Source organism: Manis pentadactyla, chromosome 14 (assembly GCF_030020395.1).
Source record: "Manis pentadactyla isolate mManPen7 chromosome 14, mManPen7.hap1, whole genome shotgun sequence".
NCBI classification, from domain to species: Eukaryota; Metazoa; Chordata; class Mammalia; order Pholidota; family Manidae; genus Manis; species Manis pentadactyla.
The window spans coordinates 9,561,101-9,586,102 of record NC_080032.1 but is presented as its reverse complement, the minus strand read 5'-3'; the positions used below and the strand labels follow the sequence as shown (position 1 = coordinate 9,586,102).

The 25,002-nt window shown below is 39.2% G+C and overlaps 1 protein-coding gene across 2 annotated transcripts in view; it reads right to left on the bottom strand.

The window, feature by feature from the left end:
• Nucleotides 1–25,002, bottom strand: part of PITPNB (phosphatidylinositol transfer protein beta) — a 61,319-nt gene that overhangs the window by 6,116 nt on the left and 30,201 nt on the right. For both annotated transcript variants that reach the window (XM_036908929.2, XM_036908928.2), the window contains exons 8-10: nt 14,217–14,294; nt 2,224–2,334; nt 453–575 (exon numbers count right to left, since the gene is read on the bottom strand). In XM_036908929.2, coding sequence (XP_036764824.1) covers nt 453–575; nt 2,224–2,334; nt 14,217–14,294 — 312 coding nt within the window. The remainder of the gene's footprint in view (nt 1–452; nt 576–2,223; nt 2,335–14,216; nt 14,295–25,002) is intronic.

Genomic DNA, 25,002 nt, shown 5'->3' with positions numbered 1-25,002 from the left:
GAAGGGGGCATTTCTGGAATCAGTGACACCACCATTAGCCTTAACCTTTTACAAAAAAGGTGAACTAGTCTTACTGTGCTAACATGAGCAACTTACTGATAATGGCATGAGCCCAAGGCAACTTGGTCTGATAAAGTGAGGGTCTAAAAGGACTGTGAACCAGGTACCACCACAGAAAATACATGAAAAAGTACACAAAATCACTGGGCATTTTACAGGTAACAAATTTTAGATCAAGAAAGCTCTAGTCTATATTCATGAAAGATGCTCAACAAAAGAGAAATCAGAATATGTCAAGGGATATTAGTATCTAAGAAAACCATGTTTGATGAGGATATATAATTAAGGAATGGCTTTAAGTAACATTCTTAACCCTAAGTCTATACTTACTAAGCATATGCAGTTTTAGAAAAGGGAAATTAGAGAATTTCCACAAGAATGGGAAGTCTTACTGTTTCTAGTTCTTTCTGAGTTTCATCTTCCATTCTCCTAATGTCTTCCATTGTCAGATCAATCCACTTGTCAATCCAACAAAAAAGCTGGCGATGAAAGTTTGTAAATATCCTTTTCTCTTGCTTTTAAAACAAAGAAGAAAAATAGTGTAAGATGGCAAAATGTAAGATCAATGACATATTAGCTTTATGTGTCCCAGTTAACCCATGAAATGTACATATACATGATTTGAAAAGACCACTATGTTGATTAGTGGTAAACTTAATTCCATCCTATTATTATTTTGTAAAAAAAAAATTTTACTGTGAAGTGAAATGATCTTTCCCTGCAAAGGTGGCATGATTTATCAGAAACTGATAAAAATATGCTGTCTATGTTCTGGTCCAACATAAACTCCTGCTGGGCTCCACGTATTTTAACCTTTTTCTCAATGTCAACAACTAAAGGTAATCTTGATTTCTTCTGCTATGAAACTTTAAACTGTCGTTTTTAACTTCTCTGCAGTTTAGAGGAATACTGCAAGGTAGAAGATAATATGTACAGAAAGAAGAGTCCTAAGTTCTTTGGAATAAGGTGTTTTATTAACCAAGAATTATTATATACTACTATCCATTCATTTCCTACTCTAATGCCAGTGCCACTTTATATATATATATATATATATATATATATATATATATATATATATATATAAATGCATATAATTAATATAATTAGTGGTTTTAATTGCTGGATTAAGTTTTACTAAACTTTCCCAAGAAGAGAAAAAATGCACCAGTGAGTACACTTTAGTACTTTTGGACAATCTTCAACTTTTACATTTTTTTCCATGAACAGAAGGGACTTCATCGATTACATGTGTGACTTGTATTTGTCAGAACTGGATTGCTAAGCTACTATTATGATCCAAGAGGAAGGAAGGCAGCCAATATTTACAGCGTGCCTACTGAAGGCCAACTGCAAGCAGACCCAAGAATAATCAAAGTCTCCAGCACTTTAAGATCTTTTTTAAAAAAAATGTTAGAGCAGTCACAGTTTTAAAGTAGAAAAGTTATGGTAAAACTCAGACACAACTAGCTGGGAGTTCAGAGATATAAAAGAGGCTTCTTTATAATGATAATGGAATAAATATTCACACCACAGGAAAAGTGAACAAAGAAATCTCCCATTCTCATGAGTTTATAATATGTATTTATACAACTGCAATTCTTCCCAATTTCTAGATCAAACTGCCCATGTTACTTTCTCTTTAATAAAGAAGATGACATACAAAAGAGGGTATGAGAATTTGGATCCTCAGATTCTATCACCCTAAGTTCAGAGTGTAACTATTCTCAGTAGAGACCTCTAAAGATGCCGTCCACCAGAAAGTGCACAGTATGTTAGAAGGATGAGGGGGAATACGGCTGAGCCTGAACAAACAGCCCCTCAGCAAGGAAGGCCTCGCCTCTCGCCCCAGCCAGTACCAGAACACCAGGTCCCCTTGGGAACACACACTGTACACAAACAGGGCTCTGCAGAAAGCTGGGCAAACCATGAGGAAGGCACTCTGAACAAAAAATTGCTATGATCTTCCCCAAGAAAACCCCCTTTGAACCTCTGCTGGCATCTCTTTGCTGTTTCTACAGAGAAAAAGGGCAAAGAGAAATTATACAGGGGTACTAGTTTTCACCTCATAAATAAGAAAAAGTGGTTAACAGAAAATATCCCATAACAGCTACCTCGACTCTTAAAATAAATTTAAGTCACTGCATTCTGAACAGATATTACCTTCTGAATGAAGTTTTCCACTTTGCTTTGCAGTCCCCACCACTTAAATTTGATGGTCACCAGCTTATAGGCACACATCTGAGAACAGTCGGGGTTGTTTGCCAGCTCCTTCTGGATGAGGAAAATTGGAAAGGAGAAATTGTGACTTCAATATTTATGGTTTGGTTAAAATTGACTGTTGTGTAACAACATCACACACATACATGAAGAAAATTACAATCTCATATGTGTTTAATTCAGGTATTTGGAAATTCAAAATTGTTTTAGGGAAAGCGGCAGTATTCCCCTGCTACAAACCCTCCTTCCACAGACGAAGTTACCTCCTGGTTCTACAGTTTAATAGGAGCATTGCTCTGCCTCAGATTAAACTATACAGATTTCATATAAAATACCAAATTCTATTCACATCCTATCAGTGGTGAGCTTTAATGCATAAGGGTTCTCGTAACACCATTACTGCACTTCCACAGTGGATATGGTGATGCACAACAAAAACGGTGAGCACATTTAGCTGTCTTCTGCGTCTTCAAACACTGGCAAGTGAATGGCACTGTTTATTAACTGAGGTATTTTCAACAGAAAAGGGATATGAAAATGCAGCAGCAAAAATGATCTATAATTACCAAGTATTTGAGGGAAAACCCATACATCTGGACTTTGATTTTCCACAAACAATTACATCCCACAGTTTAAATGGTATCAAATCTGATACCATTTGTTCTGAGGACAAAATTAAGGGAATCAAATCAATAGTTGTTAGGGTAAAAAAGTAGGGGGGGGGGGAACTACTATTTCTTTAAACAATAAAAAAAGAGCAAGGGAGAGTTTGGGCAACTATTTGGATTAAGAGAGACTAAAGAGATAAGATACAATGTCTGCAATTTACTTTCAGAAGAAAACTTTAAAAAGCAATTAGAATTTGGATCCTCAGATTATGTTACTCTAGGTTCACAGTATAACAATTCACTCTGAATATTTAGGTTCAACCAAAAAATTTTAAATATGTATTTGCATGGAGAGAAAGAGAGAGTAAGAAGAAATGGGAAAAAAGGAGAGGGGAAAACAAATATGGTAAAGTGTTAACTGTTGAATCTGGGTGGCAGTGTTCACTGTTCTGTTTTTTGCCTACTTTTCAAACTTTTCATTAAAGAAATTGGGTACGGGGAGTGCAATCTATGGTCTCACTGACCATTTCTGTGACACTCCACAGACTTACACCTTAGTAAGCTAAATGTCCTTGGCATGTTTATTTGGGGGGAAGGGTTAAGAGTGGGATGAATCAGTGTTTTCACCAATGACCCACTCTGCATGTAGTTCTTCCAAGGTGGTGTGTAGAGATGGGAATGCTCCAGACCTGACCCAGAAGAGCGCCCAGGACTGGCTCACAGCAGGGAGCAAGTGTAGACGTGGTCCTGCCCTGAGCTCACAGTCTAGCACAGAAGGCAGATCCCCATCAAAGAATCAAAGATGGCAGAAGTGGACTGCAAGTACAGTCCAGGGAAAGGGCGCTTCTGTAAACTCTCAGCCCCCATGTTGATGTACTTACAAGATGAAAGTTAGGTCTTTGACTGTTCTGAGGGCAAAATTAAGGCAGTGTATGCTCTGTGCTTAGTTGGTGGAATTCAAGGGCTTAATATGTATTATCAGTTCTCTTTCCCTTATTCTTTCACAGAGTCGTTATTTATGGGAGTCATACTTAATTAGAATTGTTCTTGCAAATACTTTCAAACTGCAAAAACAATTTTAAAGTTCTTCAAAAGAGGAGAAAGTCATGTGCAACCCTACGGGGACTCTTTCTATAAAAACTAAATTATTGAGTGAAAATACACAGCAGCCTTTTACAAGGGTTCTCCCCTTCACCATTGTTCTCAGCTCTGCACAGTGCTCAAGATACTACAATGCTGGCATCAGTCACACTGTGTGCCACTGTGACTTACCAGTTTCAACTCATTAGCACATCCCACTTTCAGTAAGTTCATTGTGTGTGAGCAAATAGTCCTTTTCATTCCATCATATATATAAAAGTTCTAAGAATGGTGAATTTCTAGGTCTTATTCTAAATCCTCAAGATTATTCTTCATTTATGCAATCATAGCACCAGACATTTTTTTCCCCAAACCTTCAATAATGTTCCAATTTCAAGTGAATTCTAAGAATAGGACATATGAAAAAAGTCTATCTTAGTTTATTATTAGAACTCAAAGTTTTGTAGAGTACTGCATGATTGATCAGCATTTCTCAGAAAATCTCTTCTGTAATAACATTTCATCTTCTGAATAATGACCTGGTACATGGGTTAAATCAACGAAGTACTACCACAAGCATTTAAATAAAAACATGATATATAAACTGCCTTTTGCAGGTAAATTCTATGCCAAAAGAAGAACTTGGTTAGCTTAGCTCTATTTTTTCATGACTTCCCTCCCATAAAACAGAGTACTAGTGTGAAAATTCAGCATGGATGTGTGTGTATGTACACACATGCCGTACTTCATGAACAACTTTAATTTAGCAAATATTAAGTGGGTGCCATTTACAACCCAATCTGTAGAGGTGTTGTCAAAGAACACAATGGTGGCTGGTAGACAGGAATTGTGTATCGAAATAATTGTAAGAGCACTGCCGTTGGTGTCAGTATTCTCCATCAGAAGCAATGCCCTTCTGGGTGGTTGCTGTGATCCTGACGAGAAGCACGTATCTGCAGCTCCCTCTCTCCCTACCTGACCTGCAGGCCCCATGCATTATCAACTTGGCTGCCACATGTGGAAGTGGTCAGCCAAGCCATCCACAAGACACAGCTAGCTTCCTAGTTCCCAGCCTTAACAAAATTATGACAAAGCTGGTTTCAATAAGCAATGAGCCAGGGTCGAGGTACTCTCTAATCCAATTAATGTCACTGAAAACCTTCATACAGAACACAATTTGGGTGTATGCAGAATACAGTACTTAAAATTGTGTGATATGTCTGCCAGACAGTAGCACCGGACTAGGAGTATAAGATTTGACTTGCAGTTTCCACAACGTAAAGTAACTTCCTACATAAGGTGGGCAGGAGCCTTAACCTCTTCGGGCCTGCTTCTCTGTCAGTAAAAGGAAAGGTTGGGCTCTGTCACAGAATTTCGTCTTCTACTGACGTGACACTACAAGCAGGGATATGAGTGAACTTAATTCCTCAATGGTTGGGGTAGCCCAGGACTGCAGGTGCTAAGCACATGTCCTTGAATCCAATGGCTTGTCTCAAAACTTCCTGTAATTCTGCATTTTATTCCATAATATGCCTGGGCTTAACAAAATTTCCCCTTGCCCACCCACTCAGGCTGCATTTCCTCTATGGCTGAGCACCTCTGACGCACCACTGATTAGCCCTAAGATATTTTCCAGATGGAACTATTAATTATGACCTGTTGATAAGCTTCGCTCTGAAACTCCAAACCTTTGGACACCTTGTGCTATATGAAAACCTTGGATGTTTCTAGTAGAACACCAACTCTTCAGCATTCTCCTTCCATTTTATAAAAACAGCAGGATGAAGCATGGTTTTGATTAAAGAGTAAGCTAAATTTAATACAAATATGCCTATACCAAACTTGGGCTCCAAGAACAGAGCACACACATGACTTTAACAATTACCTAAGTTTGTTTCTCTCATTCTTCCTAGTGACTCTGGCAGGCTGCTCAAATCAATTAAGATAATAATGGTAGTTTATAAAGTAACACTGGTCTATAAAATTGAATTTTAAAACTCTAAGTGATGGGACAAAAAAGAACCAGTTCTCTAAGCTATCTTCCCCAGATCTGAAATGTATATCACTATCAATCTGCTTTCTGTTTTCCATTCAACTTACAAGTAATTATTTATTGGAAAAAAATTCCAAAACAACAGTTCAGAGATTACATAAACCAATTAAAAACCAAACAAGTAAACAGCAGCCTGCTGCCTTTATTTCTTGGCCTAATTCCCCATAGTACCAATACCGCACAGTGTGAGGCACAGAAGGTGACTTACAGGAACATAATCTCAAATATCCCCAGGAAAAAGCTGAGACCATAGCAGCTGTGTATTTTCTCTTCAATTATTACTATGAACATGTATGTGATATTTAAAGTCTCATCCAATTCTAGAAGTGACTTAAGCAATCCACCTTTAATGTGAGCCATGGTCTTAAAACTAATGATTAAACCAAGAAATGGTTTAAAAAGTCTCCATACTTAATGATGAAACAGAAAATCATGGAAGTGCCTCATAGATGTGGTAAATGAAAGCTGAAAAAATCATTTTGGCACCATCTTTCTGGGGTAGAATCTGACACTGCAACTGAGAAGTCCTAAAGCTATTCATGTCCTAGGCATACCATATACCCTTTAACCTGGTACTTCCAGTTTCAGAGATGTATCCCAGTTTATTGAGTAAGAAAATAACAACACTGTACATTTATTTGTAACAGCAAAAACCTGGACTTGTAAACTCAACATTCACTAAAGGAGAGTGGTGAAATACCTCATAGGCCTTCCAAACAATGGGCTACTGTGCATACAGTCATTAAAACTATTTCTAAGAACAATAAACAATGTTAAAAAAAAGCATATTAATATAAATAGGTATCTATGTTATGACATAAACATTTGTAATAAACTACATGAACCAGGAAATATAACTAATAGCAGTAATTTTATGGCCAGACTACAACTGGTTTGTACTTCTGTGTACAATTCTTTATTTTTAAAACTCAGTATGTATTATTTTATAATCAGAAAGAAAACTAGCATGCTTAAAAAACAGACTTGAAAAAGTTTGCTCTCAGCTGAGTATTTTAGGAAAAAGATTTATTTTGCTCTTAATTTCCTGGGTACTATTTCAAATCTTCATTCTTCTTTGACTATAAACAATCTAAAAGTTTTCCTGCCTTTTTTCTTTTTGATGTTTAATAAATCAACAGTAAACAAAATCAAGCTACAAGTTGAATTAAGATCTTAAATACATAGCTTTAGTCCAGTCTGTATTTAATTTTCCTTAATCTTAAACTTCTAAAGCAACAATGAGGTATACATGTAGAGTAAGATATGATCAACTCTTTGGAGTTATCAGACATTCTTGTGATAAAGTATGTAACTTTTAAAATGTGAAAAATCTCAAAGGGACAAATATTTAGGACCCCATATTCAGAGCAGTTCTAGGATCCACAGAACACAAAGGAGTTCTGGCTGTCTGGCAAGCCCTCGGGCTCGCTCACAAGGGCAAAGCTTCCTGTTTGGCCTTAAAGAACACAAGGTTTTCTGATTTTTTCCCTCTTCATCATTATTTATTAAAAAAATAACACTAAGCATATTAAGTTAAAAAATCTGAATTCAGATTAGCTTCACACATATTTCTAGTTCAGCCTAAATTTAACATTTCCTAACCTAAGGTAAAATAGGATTAACTCTTTCCTAATCTAGCAGTAAATAAAATTATTTTGCTGATAAATTTGAGTTTTATAGACTAAGGAATAAAAATTTAAAAGAATTGAAAATAAAAAGTAGCAGCTAGCTGGTTACCAAAAGACAAGAACAATCAGAAGTTCTATAAAATGAAAATCATGAGCTTACAGAAGAACCCAAAATTATGACTCATTTCTAAAGAATTTAAATTTCATGTATAATACAGCAAGCACTAGCTAGTTGAGAAATGTTTCCAAAACTGTATTTAAATAGTTTGTGTATTCACTGAATTCCTTACATTTCATGTTTGTAACTATAAATGCAACCTCCGAACTCACATCATGTTTTTCATTTAACAGCGCATATTAGGTTACTCTGAGGTATGTGGACGAGGCCTAAGGGAGAGTAATGTATACTGGAGCCACACAACATAACTAAACAAAATTCAGTGTGTTTAACTGGAATCGTGAGCAACAGCTCACATTATCCACAAGAACTAGTTTCTTGTATCTGTTACAAATAAATATATACAAGTGTAAAGAGAATTTTTAAAAAATCCAAAGGCATTCTGGAAACTCACTTTCTACAACTGTAGTCCTCTCAGTTTCATGCTACGAGTCAATGCCACACACACTCCTTCCTATTTAAAATGTGTTGGGATAAAGATGGAAGATGTACATGTAGCATTTAACCAGTTAACACTCTGCAAGGACACAACAGTTTCTATAAGGCTCACACTACTTTTATATTTTAATTTTTCAATTTTAGGCAACCTGAATGCTCAATTTCAGCTATTGATTTCGTTATGTAAGTTTCCAACCCAGATTTCACCAAGAAAGTTAAAAATAAATGCACTGCTAGGGCTGTTGCCAGCGCATGCATCAGTAAATATCAACAGAAGATTACAAAATATATGTCAAGTATGTGTACTGAAATTTCAAGCAAAACCTATTCCCCAACTCACAGCTATTCCCTCAACTTTGTTTAGATTTTGGTAGCCATTTGGACAGACCTACGGTGGATATTACATTCCTTGTAAGTACCTGGAAAATCCAATTATTTGAATGATTTTTATTTTGTTTAAGATAACTTGAATCCAGCAAATTCTTACTAAGTATCTCCTCTTAGCAAGGCTCTGTGCTAGGCACTACCACATAACGTCAGATACAAAGCCTATGGCTGAAAATTCAGTGAGTAATGGAGGACAAAGGAGGTGGGAAAGGAAGACAGAGTGAACACAAACCACCACACACTACCACCATGTCACTGGACTTCAGTAGGGTTCAAAGGCAGGAGATTCCTATCTGGTTGGGCAAATGAGAAATGTTACATGGAGTAAGTAAATGAGAGTAAAGTGCAAAAGATTAAACTAGTTGCAGGTTTAACTAATTTCATGAAAATAGGCCAAATGAAATTAAGACAGGAAAGTACTTGTCTGTGAGAGGATAATCAGACACATTTTCCATGTCTCCAAACTTAATATTTTTGTTGCTCACACCCATTAATCAGAACTATGACAGGTGCTTCATGCTTGTGTCCAGTTACTCCAGGAGTGACACTACCTACAAGTGAAACCACAGGTTCACCCTTTAAATGGAACTCAAGAAGGCACCCTGCAAGAGGCCCATCCTGTCAGATCACTTCTTGAACCAAGTGAGACGCACCATCTGTCCATGCCTGAGTCCTCTGGCTCTGCCTGAGAACAGAGGAATTCAGTATCCATGACAAGGGTAGAAGTAATCATGTCTCACCCCAGAACACTGCTTCTTCAAGACATGCAACAGCTTTTTTGGTGTCTTCTGTAGGGTTGCATAATTAACACAAACTAAGTGTGAAGTACTTATTTTTTACACTGAATTAAAAACCAGGCACTGAAAAAAAAAATCAGCCATGCTTTTTACGGGCTGCTACATTATATATAATCCACAACGTGGTCTAACCAGAAACTAATCAGTAAGGCTCTTTATGCCGCCCACAGTGGGGTTTCAGTGGTGAGATTACAGGGAAGGAACGTGATCTAACATCCTTCCCTGGGACTCACAGCCACGTCTGGGTGAAGACCCACCAACATACCTCCGCCTCTTCTCGGGAGCCTGTCATTAGCCTCCTGAGGACTCTCTGGGCTGCTTTCCTGCCAGTCGCTATGTCAAAGAGATCTCCACAGCTGGGCTTCAGTTTCTCCCTCCCCCACCACTTCCATACTCTCCATCCCAGCTAACAGACCCTTGTGGTTCCTTCAGGCCACCGACAAGAACGGCTACCACCTTTCTTTCACAGATGCGAACTGGGAAGAGAAAGGAGTCTTGGTAGCACAGCAGGAAACAAATCAGAGTCCCTGTAACTCACAAACAGCTGCCTTCCCCTGACTCAGAGGATCCAGAATGGCCTCTGCGATAATTCTTAAGTCTTAAACCTGACTGAGCAGATAAACAGCATGACAAACTGTTCAGAAAGGCCAAGTTTCAACTGCCAGAGCTTCTGCTCAGACCAGAGCTAACACAAAGGATGAACAGGACATACCTTTATGATTAGGAGGAGCACATATATAAAGATAACATAAAAATCACCACAACTTCTGGACTAACTTCTGGCCTGACTTCTTTAGCTGATCTGCTCCCCTTATATTCCAAGGTTCCAAAACTGGTTGAGTCTTCTGAGGCACATTAAGTACTGCTAAGGGCCAGGAACTCTGGCAAAGCCGCCTGTAGAGACCTTCATATGCTAGTTATGAACTGTTGCACATACAGAGACACAGAAGCTTAAGCTTTCACGAGGTGTCTGGATTAAATGAAAAGAAAGAAATGAGGCTTTGCAACAGGATAAAAATGACACCATAATCTTAAAAAATGGTGCTTCAGTTTGTTAAAATGACAATTCCTTAAATCAGTGGAGGCAACCTAGAAAGCTAAAGGAATCCACATGTAAACTGTTTTTTGCTAAACCATCAGAATAGGTGAACATACCAATATCACAATATACACAAAGGCCCCAAAACACAAAACCCGAACATGTACACGTGTACACATACACATGCCTGTGAGGTGCTACAGAGAAGCAAACATTTATACCCAAGAGAAATGCACAATTCTGCTTTGAAGCAAAAATCTTTCTCAGGTTATAAATCGCTCTCCCATTACTATGCACAGTCACTTGAGTGTTGGACCCAAAATAAAATTCATGTGCTCAGATTTTTAAAATTCTTTTTTCAGAGAATATACAATTAAGGCCTGCATCTTAAAAAAAAAAAAAAAAGGTATGCATCATACCATAGGCTAAAAAAAGGTCTGTATTCTTAACCAATGTGGAAAAATATAAAAATTTACCCCATAGCAATTCCCTCCTAGCAGAGGCTCTCTGAACTGTGTGGCCTCTACTTGCTAGCTGACCTAAGTCATGCACTCACTAAACACACAGAGCCATACAGACAGGTGGACCAGGATGTGTGTGACAATCCCCAGACACTAGAACCAGGGGAACCCCTGGATACTAGACAGAGAAAAGGATTTAGCAGCATAAACAGGGTAGCTGATTTATAGATCTCAACCTTCAGAGGTGATAAAGGCTTTTAATTTCCAAACCAAAGCATGATGACAAAGATAAAGCTACAGTTTATTATGCACTTGCTGGGTTGGGAACATAACACTCATTACTTCATTTAGCCCTCACAACAACCTTTGTTGTTACTTGTTACTAGTTATCACCCCACTTTAGAGGTTGGAAATTCAGGCTTAGAGTTAGGATTAAGTTACTCAGGTCACAACTCATGACAGATTCCCTGACCACCAGAAATGTACAACTAGTGTTAATGAGAATTACCAAATTCTTGTTAATATAAGGAATGGAAGGAAGGAAGGAAGGAATTCTAAAGAAGGAATGAGCACACTTCTATTACTGGGAGGCCCCCTGCAGTGCTCCCACAGGGGTGCTTGGACACACTGGCCTGGGAAAGCAGGGCCAGAACAGGACTTCTTCCTTTTGCCCTGATTACCATGTATTTCTTCCCTATTTTAAAAGCACAGAAATCCTGGACTACCATCCTTCCCCAGTGCCACCATCAGTGCCACGAGTAACAGTTATGGACAAACGGGGCCTGCTAAGCAATTGTAAGGGAAGCTGGTATGATCAAGTCAGCCAGAGGTTCCAATTTTCCTATATGTGGTGCTATTATCTATGTCATCCTTCTTACTCCTCGTTCTCCTTCACAGCAGTAAGCAGGTGGCTTGATTATCAAGTTCCCTCTTTTCTGTAGGGGACACATTCTAAGACCACCCTGCAGTGGATGGCTGAAACCACTGATATACTGAACCCTACATATGCTTCTTTTTCCTATACACAAATAGCTATGATAAAGTTTAATTTATATATTAGGCATGGTAAGAGATTAAACAACAGCTAATAAAAGAATAGATATAATAAAATTTATATGAAGTGGTCTCTCTTTCTCTCTCAAAAAACCTTATTGTATTATATACAATATATTGTATTACCCCTTCTTCTGGTGATGACAAGATGACAAAAAGCCTACATGATGAGACGACATGAAGTGAAGGACACAGGCATTATGATACAGCACTGGGCTACTACGACCCTCGGATGGTATCAGAAAGAGGATCACATGCTTGCAGTCCAAAGTTGACTGAGGGTCATTACAACATGCAAAGCGAAACCCCAGGTTAAGAGGGAACTGCTGCAGTTCCTCCTGACTACCCTAATTATCTGTAGGATTATGGTCACTCACTAAAGTTCAATTTAAACAGTAACTCCTTTTATGAGAGTAGCTGCATCTGCTATCATTTGCCTAAAGTTAACCACCAACAGACAAGTGGGTAGAAAGGTCTCAACATCAGCTAGCCTTCTCCCAGAGAAATAACAAGCTATTATTTACCCCCCACACACAGTGGGGGGAGACTACTATAATACACCCTGAAACAATGCAAGATTCATGTTATTTCTGAAAAATTAAACCTATTCTACAATTTTAAATAATGATAATAAAAGACCAATGTTAAGAGTAAAAACTAAATAAAAAAGGAATAAAAATCGTATTTCAGGTTCCTAAGAGGTTAGAAATCAGGCAAAGGTCTTAGTGTCAAACTCCTTTGCTGACTGTTGTAAAACTGGCTGGGACTTGTGATAGGAAAGATCCGAGTCCAAACTAAGTAGCCCATCACATAGTGCAGTATTGTCTTTTCAAGTTTATATTTGAAAAATTGCCGATTTAAGAACACTTAAAATTTAATTCACCCAAGTCTCAACTTCATGCTTCTCTATTCCCTGTAAAGTGTCATTAGCTGAAGTTAGTACTTACTGGAGCAAGACAGCCTCTCAGAAGATAAGACAACCTAGGAGGAGACACCTGCCTGCTGCTCTAGCACAGCGCTCTCTCTTAAAAGGCTGGTGTTAAATCTCAAAGAAGGGCTTCTCCTCTGACTCAGGGTGAGTTCTAAAGTCCACAGCTAGAAATATGCATAAGGGTGGGGAAAAAATTTAAATCTAAATCCAATGACCTCAATTTAAATCATGCACACTGAATTTATTCCTTAATTTGTAAGTGACATGTATCACTTCCTGGGTATTAAAGTTAAAAGTCTCTCTCTGGTCATGGCCATTAAATTGGGAGAATCTTGAACTGAACTCTACCCAGAGAACAAAGGTGAAAATAAGATAATTATGAATCATTTCTTACAGAACAAAGTCAGACTCCTTCTTTACTGTAACTGATGTGCAAAACAGTCCACAAAATAGTCTGACTCCCATGAAGAACCACTGAATGGGTTATTTGTGGGGTTGTTATAGTAATCCTCTACTTGCAGGCAACAACTTGCACCTAGACAACATCTACTGATGACCTCTGACTGGCTTCAGCAGAGACAGACTGGTTACCAAGTACAATCCCCGGGTTGAAAATCTGCCCTGAGCATGTTTAGGGTTTTATGCTCTTCTTCTCCTGTCAAATAGCTGTAATAACTTGCCATCAACACATTAAGCCTTTTTGAAGGGTTTGTCATTTAGTTCAGTGGTTATCTTCAAAATGCATTTATATTTCTAAGGCAATTTAAATTATCACCTTGACATTGCTTTTCTTATTTCTGTGAGTAAAGTAAGGATGTGCTCTAAATTAGAAACTACCACCCGCCATCAAAATGGTTCTCTGGTGTCCTTCTTTCCCCAAAATAACTATTAAAAGGCTAAGACCATGAGCTCAGATGAAGAGAACTTGTTCAGTTCTTACTAAGACTAAATTTATACTATAAACCTTCATTTAACATGGATTTTTGTACTGCTTCAAGTCTCAGAGGAGAACATTACAATCTCCAAAGACTAAATCACGTGTCTCTTTTCAGAGTTATCAGAGTAGCACTGTGCTGCAAGTGACAGTCTGGCTATGCTCTGTTTGTTAATGCAGCACAGACTTGCTGGCCAACTGCAACTGGCTGTAAGTCCTTATCGCAAATAAAACTATTTTTGTGCCATTTCTATTTTTCACTTAAACGTCACCAGCACTTCCAGACTCGAAACCTGTCAAGTGTTCTGTTGCCAAGGCTCTGCCTGTCAGAAAGGTCAGCATCCAGTACCTTCCAGTTCGGTCCCAAAGGGCCTCTCTTGGTCTTGACTGACTGGAATAATGCTGGGTCTTCATCAGCTTTATAGTCCTGCAGAGCAAAACAAAGTCAGCAGCAGAGAAGAAAATCAGAGAAAATTCTTTAACCTTGCCAGAACAGCTCTTTGCAGCTACCAATACATGACAGAAACTGATTAGACTTACTGTGCTTTGAAATAGAAGTAGGAAAATGCTTCTATATGACAAAGTTTTTGGTTTGGTTCTCCTTGCTTTAAACTTTTACTTTAAGGCAAAATGACTACACAATAGAAAGAAAGTCTGACAAGGAATCCACTGGTTACTGGATAGCTATCTCCAAGAACGATCGTCTAACATTTTTCAACATTTTCAGCATTTTGATATAGTGTAATCACATCTAAGGAATAAAACATAACCAACCCAGTTTTGACAATACCCCCTGGTGATCACACTGGCCTCTAACACCCACTAGAAAGCAACTATCACTGGGAATGCAGTGCTTCTGTACTCTGTGGCTGGCTGTGGAGTGGATGCCTCAAGCAGGCAACCAGACTCTCCAAACCCTTGTCCAGAGAGACATGGTATGTATACCTCGCCTTCCTCCTGGAAGAGGGACTGTACTCATGGCAGCCCCTCACTATCAAAGGAGGTAAGGGAGAGGTTTATGACTGTAATGGGACTACCTCAGTTACAACATGTCACAGGGGAACAGTTCTACAATTCAGGCTTTCTGCAAGGTTCTAGTGTGTGTTAAGTTCTACTTCACTTGATATCCTCCTTCCTGATAGACTAGTGGAAATGGAATCTTTTTGAACCTGTCTTCCTTTCAATAAAGTTCTTTTGTCATTACATACATACACAAACATATGACCTACACATAGAAATGAAAAATTACCTCTGGAGTGTTAAAGCTCAGATTTTAAAAAAGAAATGAGTTGTATCAGCAACAGTGAACAGAAGTCACTTAGTCAATTGAAAATACTACAAAGGGAGAGCCCCTGCCTCCCTGAGTGGAATTTATGAGCCAGGGACCCTTCACAGCATTCATGGAGGGACCACATGCAAAGGGGGAAGTGCCCAGACAAGTCAAATATGAAAAGAATCATCATCCTAGAGACAAAGTCAGTGCAAGCACTGAAGTACACTACAAACTTTCACAAATCAAAGAGAACATGTTGAGAAGCAGCCAACCAAGATTCAACAGTTACTCAAACATATTAATAATTCTGAAAGAGAAAGTTATATAAAAATTATGTGAGGAAGGAAAAATGTGAAGTTCAGGAAGAAGACAAAACTTTAATGATAACTGGGTGAATAGGTGGCCTTGACCTTGAAGTCTGTCTAAAGGATGTCCTCTAAGAAGCTACAAAGGGCCCAACACTGGGCTAAATTATTACACAAGCAAGCTCAACTGGCCATACCAAGTCTCACTGCTTTAAAATATGCAATGTGGTGCAGCCACAGGCATGAGGTCAGTCAGCATTACTACCCAGGAACAACCAACTGGGATGAGCTGCCGGCAAAGAGTCGGACACTGGAGTTATTTCATGTCTCTGGGCAGCTCTGTGGGAAGTTCAGTTACTGTCAGCTAACATGAATTCTTAAATTCCAAATTAGAACCACACCCTAAGAATTAACATCACTGCTGACTGAGAATAGAATCAATTGCACAGGTGGTCCCAAGACCAGGGTTTACAGTGAGGAACCAGCTATCCCAGCAACATAAATGACCATGTAACTCCACAGACCTTTTTCTTCTGGGTCACAGGCTTGGAATTAAAATCCAGAGACAAGCTCCCTTTTCTCCGAAACTGAAAATATTTAACATCATAAGAAATAATCACTTTCTACTTCACCTCCATCAATCAAGGTCTATTTATTCAACCACCACCATGTAGAAAGTAGAGCACAGGATGCTAAGAGATAGTAGAAAGAGTCTGAGGATGTTTGGAGAACCAACATCTGGCTCTGGCTACTAGAAAGTCAGTCTAGCTGGAAGAAAGAAAGAGAAGCAAGCAAAGAGCAGGTACCTGGAACCCCAGGGAGTCGCAGTGAACTGCCCAAGGAGAATGAGGAAAAGAACTGTAGTCAGAATCGAAACCAAGTGATACTAGCCAAGGAAATGTATTTTTAAAATAAGTTTTAACATCATCTTTAAAATCAGAAAAATCTTATTGCTAAGGTGCACTGCGTTAAAATTTTTTAAGATTAAATTTTAATTACCTGTATAATGCCCAGAGGCCAGGACAGTGTTTAATATTTCATTCCATTTGAGGAAGAAATGCTTTTCCTTTTTTACTAATAGGGATATGACCTCACTGAGGACATGGTGTTTGAGTTTTTGGTTTTTGTTTTTAAAAAGTATGAGATATTATGAAGTCTGGCATGACTTGAACTGTAAATACACTTCCTAAATCTAAGAGGCCATCAGTTAGAGGATGCTCCATCATTTTATGTACCACTAAGAAGGAAAACATCCCACCAATAAAACATGCCATAACTGGAACACAAATCTGATTTTGAGTATAGGAACAGGAGACGGCAACAAGCAGGGCAGGGTTATCAGAACTGATGAAACACAGACTGCAGAGCTTCTGTATGATTAGGGCACTAGTGAAGGTGAAAGCATGAGTGAAAAGGTAAGACAGACTTCTCTGACAACATTCCCCCTTCCTGTCCCCGGCTACCTTACCACAGTGACTACTTTAGGAATTTTTCAATACCTATTTGACAAAGATTAATTAACTCAAGAACACAGAGTAATACTTTAAAACTCCTCCACTCTGACTTAATTAATATAATGTTCTGGAAAGTATATTTCTGAGCATTCATTATCTGTGCTATTCACTGAGATACTTTTCTGAACTATGGATTCACAGAATTTTAGAGGGAAAGTACTCCTTGAATACTAACCAAGCCACCTCATTTTAAAGATGAGGCAATCACAGCCCAACACGGAAGTGGTATAGCTCACCTACCCTAGGACTTCAACTCAAAGACTTCTTAGCCTCTGTCCTGGGCTCATTCTAATACAACACAGGAGGATCCACATTCTAATACAACACAGGAGGGCATCCACAAATGCCAGATAAGCAAAACACATTTTAAAAGCACCAAGAAGCAGCAGCATCAGGGAGATCAAAGTGGACTTTCCTGTAAGGCATGTGGGTGTGCATATACAATATACATACATACAGATACACATATATCCCCAAAGCTAAGTGTTCCCTGTTTTTCTCTTGAATACAAGGCAGCAAACATTAAAGATACTATACTGAAAAACATAACAGAGCCCAATTATTAACAATAGTACCTTAACCTTGACAGATGAGGATAATGCATCTTGTCCAAACCTAGAAATTTTTGTGCTTTTGTATGTTCTTTTGAATACGTAAATGTCTAATCAGTTGAATTAAGCAGCAAGATATTAAAAAGCAGGAAGCAGGTGTAGTTTTAACAATCTCAGTTTTGTATCTCTGCAACAAACATTTAATTTTATAATGGTATCTATCATCTTTGCTACAATTGTATTGTTGGGTATCTAGTTTGGTCTTCCTGTATTTGAAAACTGGCCGATTTATATCCGTATCACAATGAACAAATATATTCCTTCATGTATGACAGTTTCAGCATACAGAATGCAACCTCAGCTACCAATTATAGCTGCAAATGAGCAATAGTGTGGAATGAGACAGCCTGCTGGCTTTGTTAGTATTCTGTCTCCTTTGGGATCCCATGGGGAAAGGGGAGGCTCTGATGAAGAGAAGCCCTTGGCTCATGGTTTATTGTGCTTGCCACCAGCTGCAGACTTCTCATCTCATTAGTTCTTTTAGAATAGTGTGGGTGAAGACAGCTGTAGCCTACTTGAGTCTTCAGCTCCTGGGTATTCTGAAGGCTGAATTTGCTATGCACTTTCTATAATCCTTGGGAAAAAAAGAAAACAAATTCACGAGGCCAAGGAAATGTATTTTTAAAATGAATTTTTAAAATCATGTTTAAAAGTAGAAAAATCTTATTGCTAAGGTGCATTGTGTTTATAATTTTTTATGATCAAATTTTAATTACCTATCTGTATAATGCCCAGAGGCCTGGCTAGGATAAGGGCTTAGTAAAACCATCATTATCAAGTTAGGTGTAGTGTCCCTAGACACTACTGGCTCCACCAATACTAGTGCCTGAACAACAGAAAAACACAATGGTATCAGCATAAGGTAGACTGGGATTCCTGTTAGTGCAACTCTATTTAATGGAACTCTTACTGAAGTAAAAAAAGGAAGCAAATGAAAGTCAAGACACCCTTTGGAGAACAAATAAAATATAATATAGTAAATAAACGGATTACCGAGTCTCCATGCTGGAGCCACAAAATACATTCATTAAATTCTTATAAATAACTGTTTTCTGTCACTGGAAAACAAAAGTTGTGCTACCTCTTGAGTGTACATCTGTTATTCACTACAGTAATCAAAAGAAACCAGACTCATTTTGAAGACAAAGAATATTAGTTTTATGACTCCTTCAGCATAGTGGCTGTCCCCAAAATGCAGGTTAAAAAATCTGTGCTGAGCCAACCTAAATGTCCCTGAGCCCAGATTTAACTTGTATTTGTGAATGGGGAAGTGAGTAGGAGGCGGGGCACAGGCTGGTTGGAGTTCCTTGACAGCTTGTTGAAAAATCAAGATGAGCTCCAGACACCAGAAACTGCTTAAAGAACCACGCGTGGGGTTACCCCAGGTGAGGCTAAGTGTAAACTAAGAAAAAGAAGGCTCAAACACAGCTCCTCCACACCTGTTTATAAATAAGCAGCCCCCATCCCAAAGAGAAACAATTCTACAGGGTAAACGCAGAAACTTGAGAGAGGTATTAGGATCCTGCAGCCTGCGGTTACGATGCTCTCCTTTAGCATAAGATGATTAATTAGGTGTCTATTCAAATAGCTCAAAGATAATCACTAAGTTTAAAAAATGCACAGGTATTGCTGCTCAACTTAGCGAAGCTTATTTCTTCTAATCATACCCTAAAAGTAAAGATGAGAATTGGGGGGAAAGCTGAATTAAAAATGAAGATAAAGAACAAACATCATTTATTAGCACTGCCCTGCATTTTTCAGGCTGTGGCACTCAAAAAAACAAGGAGTTCCTGGATGGTATCACTGTGACCCAAGTGCATAATTATCTGGAGCTGACAAAATTCAAGCCAGACTCCAAAGGCAAAGCCCATTAAAAAAAAATGTTTGCATTAAATTTTGCAATAGCAAGTAACAGAGGTGTAAAGAGCAATAACATTTACTAACTTGTTTAAGAAACTCATTTCAACAGTTATTTTCAAATAACTTAGCTTTCTCTTCTTTTTTTAATTACATCTCCCCAGTGACTCCTCACCCTTTCAGGTTCCCACAGAATACCATTAATATAGTATAAGTAAATCTTATTAATTCAGGTCCTACCACCTTGGAATTCATAGTAATTCGGACAGGACCTGGACTGAAGTTTATCTTTGCGTGATCTATGAAAAAAAGATTTGCTACACAAATTAATAGAGTAACAAGATCTCAGGAGGGCTGTTTAAACAGTTCAGAAGTGTTTTAGAGCAATTCAGAAGCATTCATTTGCATATAATTATTATGCTAATTACAAATCATTCTTATCTATTCATTAAAGTAGATTCCCAAAGGGCCACTAATTGTCAATAACTTGTTGGCCTAGTTTCTGTTACTGAACGTACTACCTCAGAGGAACAAAACAGCATTAAAAAATATTCTCTAATTCAACCCTCTCATTAATCCTTTACCGGCTTTCCACCAATGAATTTTAAAAGCTGAATTTTTAAACTGCACTGAGAACTGAGAAATGTAGTCAAACCTCCGCACCTGAACAGAACACTTTTTTGTAATCCTTCTAGTCTCACAGAGACCCCGCATAGACCTGGAGTAGGTGTGTGGACGGGGTGAGCGCGGTGGACAGGGAAGGGGGCAGAGGCTGTCCGCAGAGCTCTATGCTGAGAGGCAGCTGCAGTTTAGAGCGCTGCTGTAGGACAGCTAAGCTAAAAGCCGCCTCCATTCTTCTCATTTTATCCGCATCACAGCCAGAGACCGCAACACTGCCGCGATTATGAAGGCAGGCCACCAAAGCCTCGTCAAGGTTACAAATTAAAAGAAAGAGAAAGAAATCAGAATTTCAGCTATGAAAAGAAGTTACAACCAAAAGACTGACATGACAGGCTCCCTGGCCTACAACCCAGCAGGGAAACCAAATAGCTGTGGTCTGGGTGAGATGGGCAAGTGAGGGGAAGAGGAGCAAGACCCTGGCGAGTGGGAAAGAGGGCACCTGAACAGTTCAGGGCTGGCGGGCAATCCCGGCCCTCCCTGCAGGGTAGGTGGGCTACTGGCTTAAGAAAGCCTGTGTTTCATGCACAAATATACAATGTATTGGTTAATGTAATGTTACATTTATTATTATTCTATATTTATGTATTATGGCATTTAAAAATGAAGATTTTTAAATGCTTGACACCAAGTTTTAACATATTAATAAGCCAATTTTGTTAACAGTGCTTGTTAAACGTTATGTAAATGTATGTGCTTCCTTAAATGACAGATCATTGAACATATTATATCAGATTCCTTAAACTAAAACAGGGAAACATCCTACTGAAAACATACACAGCGGGCCCTCTCCAGTGAAATGTCCATATTGGTTTATGATCTGGCCTTCAAACACAAGGCCAGGGACCCCATCTAACCCATTAGTACTAATTTAACAAACATTAAATAAGAAATAATTGTGGGAAAAAAATTAAACCTCTTGTTTTTTAACAGCAAGATTAAAATCCAGTTAGCATCATTCTTGCTACTATTTTTGGAGAACCTCTGTGCAAGGCACAAACATTCTCCCCACTAACCCCCACAACCATGGAGAAAAGGTACTACCATCACCCCTGGAGGTGAGGACATGAAATCCCTGCCTACGTCCTCCACTGCTGAGCTGAGACCCACAGGTGCAGCTCTGCAATGCCCAGGCCAACGATGTTACTCTACTGCAAAGGTGTGATGGGATCTAAATACCATTCGGTTAAGACTCAAGCCCCTGAAAGGATTTGGCCCGCTCTACCTAGGGAACCTTTCATAAGAAACAGTTTACATACTGAGAAAGGGCTTTATAAGGAATATATATAACTTAAAAAACTCGATTTGAGGCCATTTTTGTTAATTTATTTAAAATATCCACCATTAGCTGCTCACAAAAATAAAAGCAAACATTTTCTAACTCTTTTAACAGATAATTTTTTCCCTACCCAGAAACTGGAGTAATTCTACTTCATGCTCCATCACTCTACTACCCTCTCTACTCCTTTACTTTTAAGACATGTTAGAAATAAACATTAAATTAATATTGAGTCCTAGTGAAAAAGTATTTTGTGCAAAATACGTTTGTATACAGAGATTTTAAAGAGAAATCTAAACATCCTTGCTAAGATTTAAGCATGCATAGAATAAGCAATCTGTTATTCTCCCACAAGAGGGCACTGCCATCCAACTCTGCCTGCAAATATACCGGACATTCTCTAAATTCACTGGTTCCAAAAGTACTTCACCATGTAAGGCAGCAAAATAAAGTGGGAAATATTTTTACATTAAAAAAAGTAAGAACCATACTTACATTTATTTATATCTTCTTTGAGGATGGGGAAAAACTGCTATAACTTATTACAAAAAGGATCTTGACAAAGGATCTCACAGCATAGGAAAGGCCAGGTGGGAGCAGCATTTGACAAGTGGGAATTTCTTAAGCGAAAGCAAATCGCTGCGACCTTAGGACTTGTATGGGGTTGCTGTGGTTTCCTCCAGCATTTCAAGGGGCCTACTGTTACCAGCTAGCAGCTGGGTCACGAGTCTCACCTCCTTATTATGCACGCACTCAGTAAGGAGTTCCTGGAGCTCTCCCACATACAGCAGAGATGAGTTACAAACTTTTAAGACAGAACTGAATGTCTAGGCTCAGTTCAATGGCAAAACGAAGTACTGAAACGAGCGTCTGCTCATGCCAAAGAGAACCACCAAAGAAGCATTTGGCAAACATGGGCTCTCCTCAGACTTGCTGGATCTCAGCCACAGACTTCTAATAAACAAAAGCTCTTTTCAGGACTAAAGAACTGGGTAGCCACTGCACAGCTCTGACAAGCAGAAAGCCCCTCCTTAGGAGGTAAGAGGACACATTGAACAAAATAACATCTAAAATACAGGGGCTTTTTGAAAGCTGGAAGAGAGAATGAACTGGAGTGCTGGCCAGTGCCGAACACTTAGGGTTATCATCTTACCAAAGGTGAATTTGGGGAAATTATTAGGGTGACCCCCAAAATGTCATTTTTGTAGCTCCAAAGATAACAAATATGAACATTTTATAGGGTCTTGTCTAATACTCAACTTTCCATTCAGATTTCATCATGTTTTTAATTTTAAAGAGAAAAAGTATAATCTTACAAAGATTATTTAGAAAACATATTTCACAATTCTTGCATTTCTGTAAAATGATGTTTTTTCCAATGGCAGTGTAGGTAAAGCATGTGTTACCAAGGCTATCTACCCAAATGTCTAACATCTGGGTGCTGTCTCGCATAATGTCTGATTAAAAGAAAAGATATGCTTGATTCCTTCCTAGTGCACAAGAAACAAGCACTGCTTAAGGTGTGACCAAAACTTCTCTGCCTACACAGAAGGAGCCAAGGTTCATTAGCTTTCCAAAGCTGACATTCAGGAAGAAGTCTTTAAGAACAGTAACTTCCAAACAATGCACATGCATAGTTTAAAACAAGTAAAAAGTAAAAAAAAAAAAAAAAAAAAAAAAAAAAAAACAAGTAAAAAGTGTCAGACTGTTCAACATACAAATAATGGAATGGCGTGTTCAAAGTAAAAACCACCAAATGCACAGAAAGGCAAGTCTTAAATGTTCCTTTCCAAAGGCAACCGAGATTCCAGAAAATCAGGTACCGCTTAGCATATTTCTGCTCTCAACTACAATGGGACATTATTCTGCCTACCAAAACGTACTCACCAAACAAACAGATCATAACCAAAGTACAAATGGTCAATGCTAGAAAGCAGCAGCCAACAGTATGTACAACTCATTTTCTTTGGCATCATACTCCTAAAAAATTATCATGGCACTTTACAAGCAGCTCAGATGAGCCAAATAATCCATTATTGTAGAACCCACACTCAAAAGACATCTCAGGTTCTCCAGTCCTTTTATTCTATTGTACATATGCAAATTTCAAAAGATGCTGAAAAGGTCAGTTATGAGAGGAGGAGGTGACCGAGGCAACTGATGAAAACTGCTATTTTGGGGGACTAGGGAAGAAGGATAGAAGAGCAGGTGTTGCTTGTTTGTTTTAAATAAATTAAGAATGCTCTTTATCAACATATTGCAAAGGAAGGAACACCGTATTGTGAGATGTTTTAGAAAGACAAAAATAAGTCAGCCAGCCCTGCTTTTGAGTCCTGGCTTCCCATCCAACTGGTTATGGGCTCAGGGAAAATTACAGCACAAAATAGTAAAAATTAAGGGTGGGAAGAATGTTCTGGACCATGGTCTCCAACTGAGATTCTTTCTGCTTTCAAAATCCCAGAAGGGTGCCCACTATAATCTTCACCATTAGTGTACTAGAGCACATCCCAAATGTGAGCATGCACAAGAATCATCTGGGGAGTTTGAGAGAGCCCAGAACCCCAACCCCAGATTCTGACTAGGGAGGGGCTAAGAATTCACATTTCTAACAAGCTGCCAATGGGCAGATCTTGCTTGAATGGAAAAGGGCTTCAGCATTCTGGCCTGTGTCCCAGCTAAGGCTCTTAGAGGCCAACTCTGGGGCTGGCCACAGTGCTCCTGAAAGGGCCTCAGGGGTCCTAAATAGAACCCCTTACCTTCTAAGAAATGTTCACAGAACTGGACCTGTGGGCAGATCCAGCCCACAAATGGGATTCACATATGTACAGACCTGCCTCACAGCCACGGTGGGGGTGTTCTTCAAAGGAGACCAAACAAGGTGGGTGGAGCTGAGAGAGCTGGACTGGACAGCGGGGATTCCAGGTACCATTAGGGAGGATGAGCTCTATCAGCAGCCCCATCCTTCCACTTGGGAGTGTCTGTGTCCTCTGGGTATCAAGGGAAGAATTGTGACTAGTGAGCAACGCCACACTTTGTTCAGGAGGGAGTGCTGAAAAAGCCGCTCAGAAGCATTCTGCTGCGAAGAGGTGGTGCAGAGCAGTCCAGGGTCCAGGGTCCAGGTGACAACCCAAGGACTACAGCCCAGGGAGGGAAGTCTGGCCACACAGGGCAGGCAGTAGGGCTGCAGGGAGGCTGTAGCACTCTGAGCCCAAGCTGTGAGACATCCCCTCCCAACACTACCCAGGGGAGACATCTGCAAATGGAGAAAGGGACCAGAAAAAAGGATGGAGTGGAGGGGTGATTATGACAGGCAGTTACATTCATGGGCAGGTAAGGATGAGAGGCATGGGATAACAACTGTGGTAGAGGGGGTTAAAAAGGCCAAAAGAAGGAAGAGGAATGAACGAAATCTGAGCTTTAAGAGCACACGCCTACTGGTTCACCCCTATGAAAAGGGGCCCCTCCGATCTCTGCAGGGAAGTCCCCATGAAGGACCCTCACAATCAGAGCCCCCTGCACAGCCTTTCTGTGACTGCAACAAAATGGCAAATGACTTTCTAGCTTGTCTCTCTTCCTTTTAGAAACACCATTTTCAGTGAGACACCACTATGTTTACAA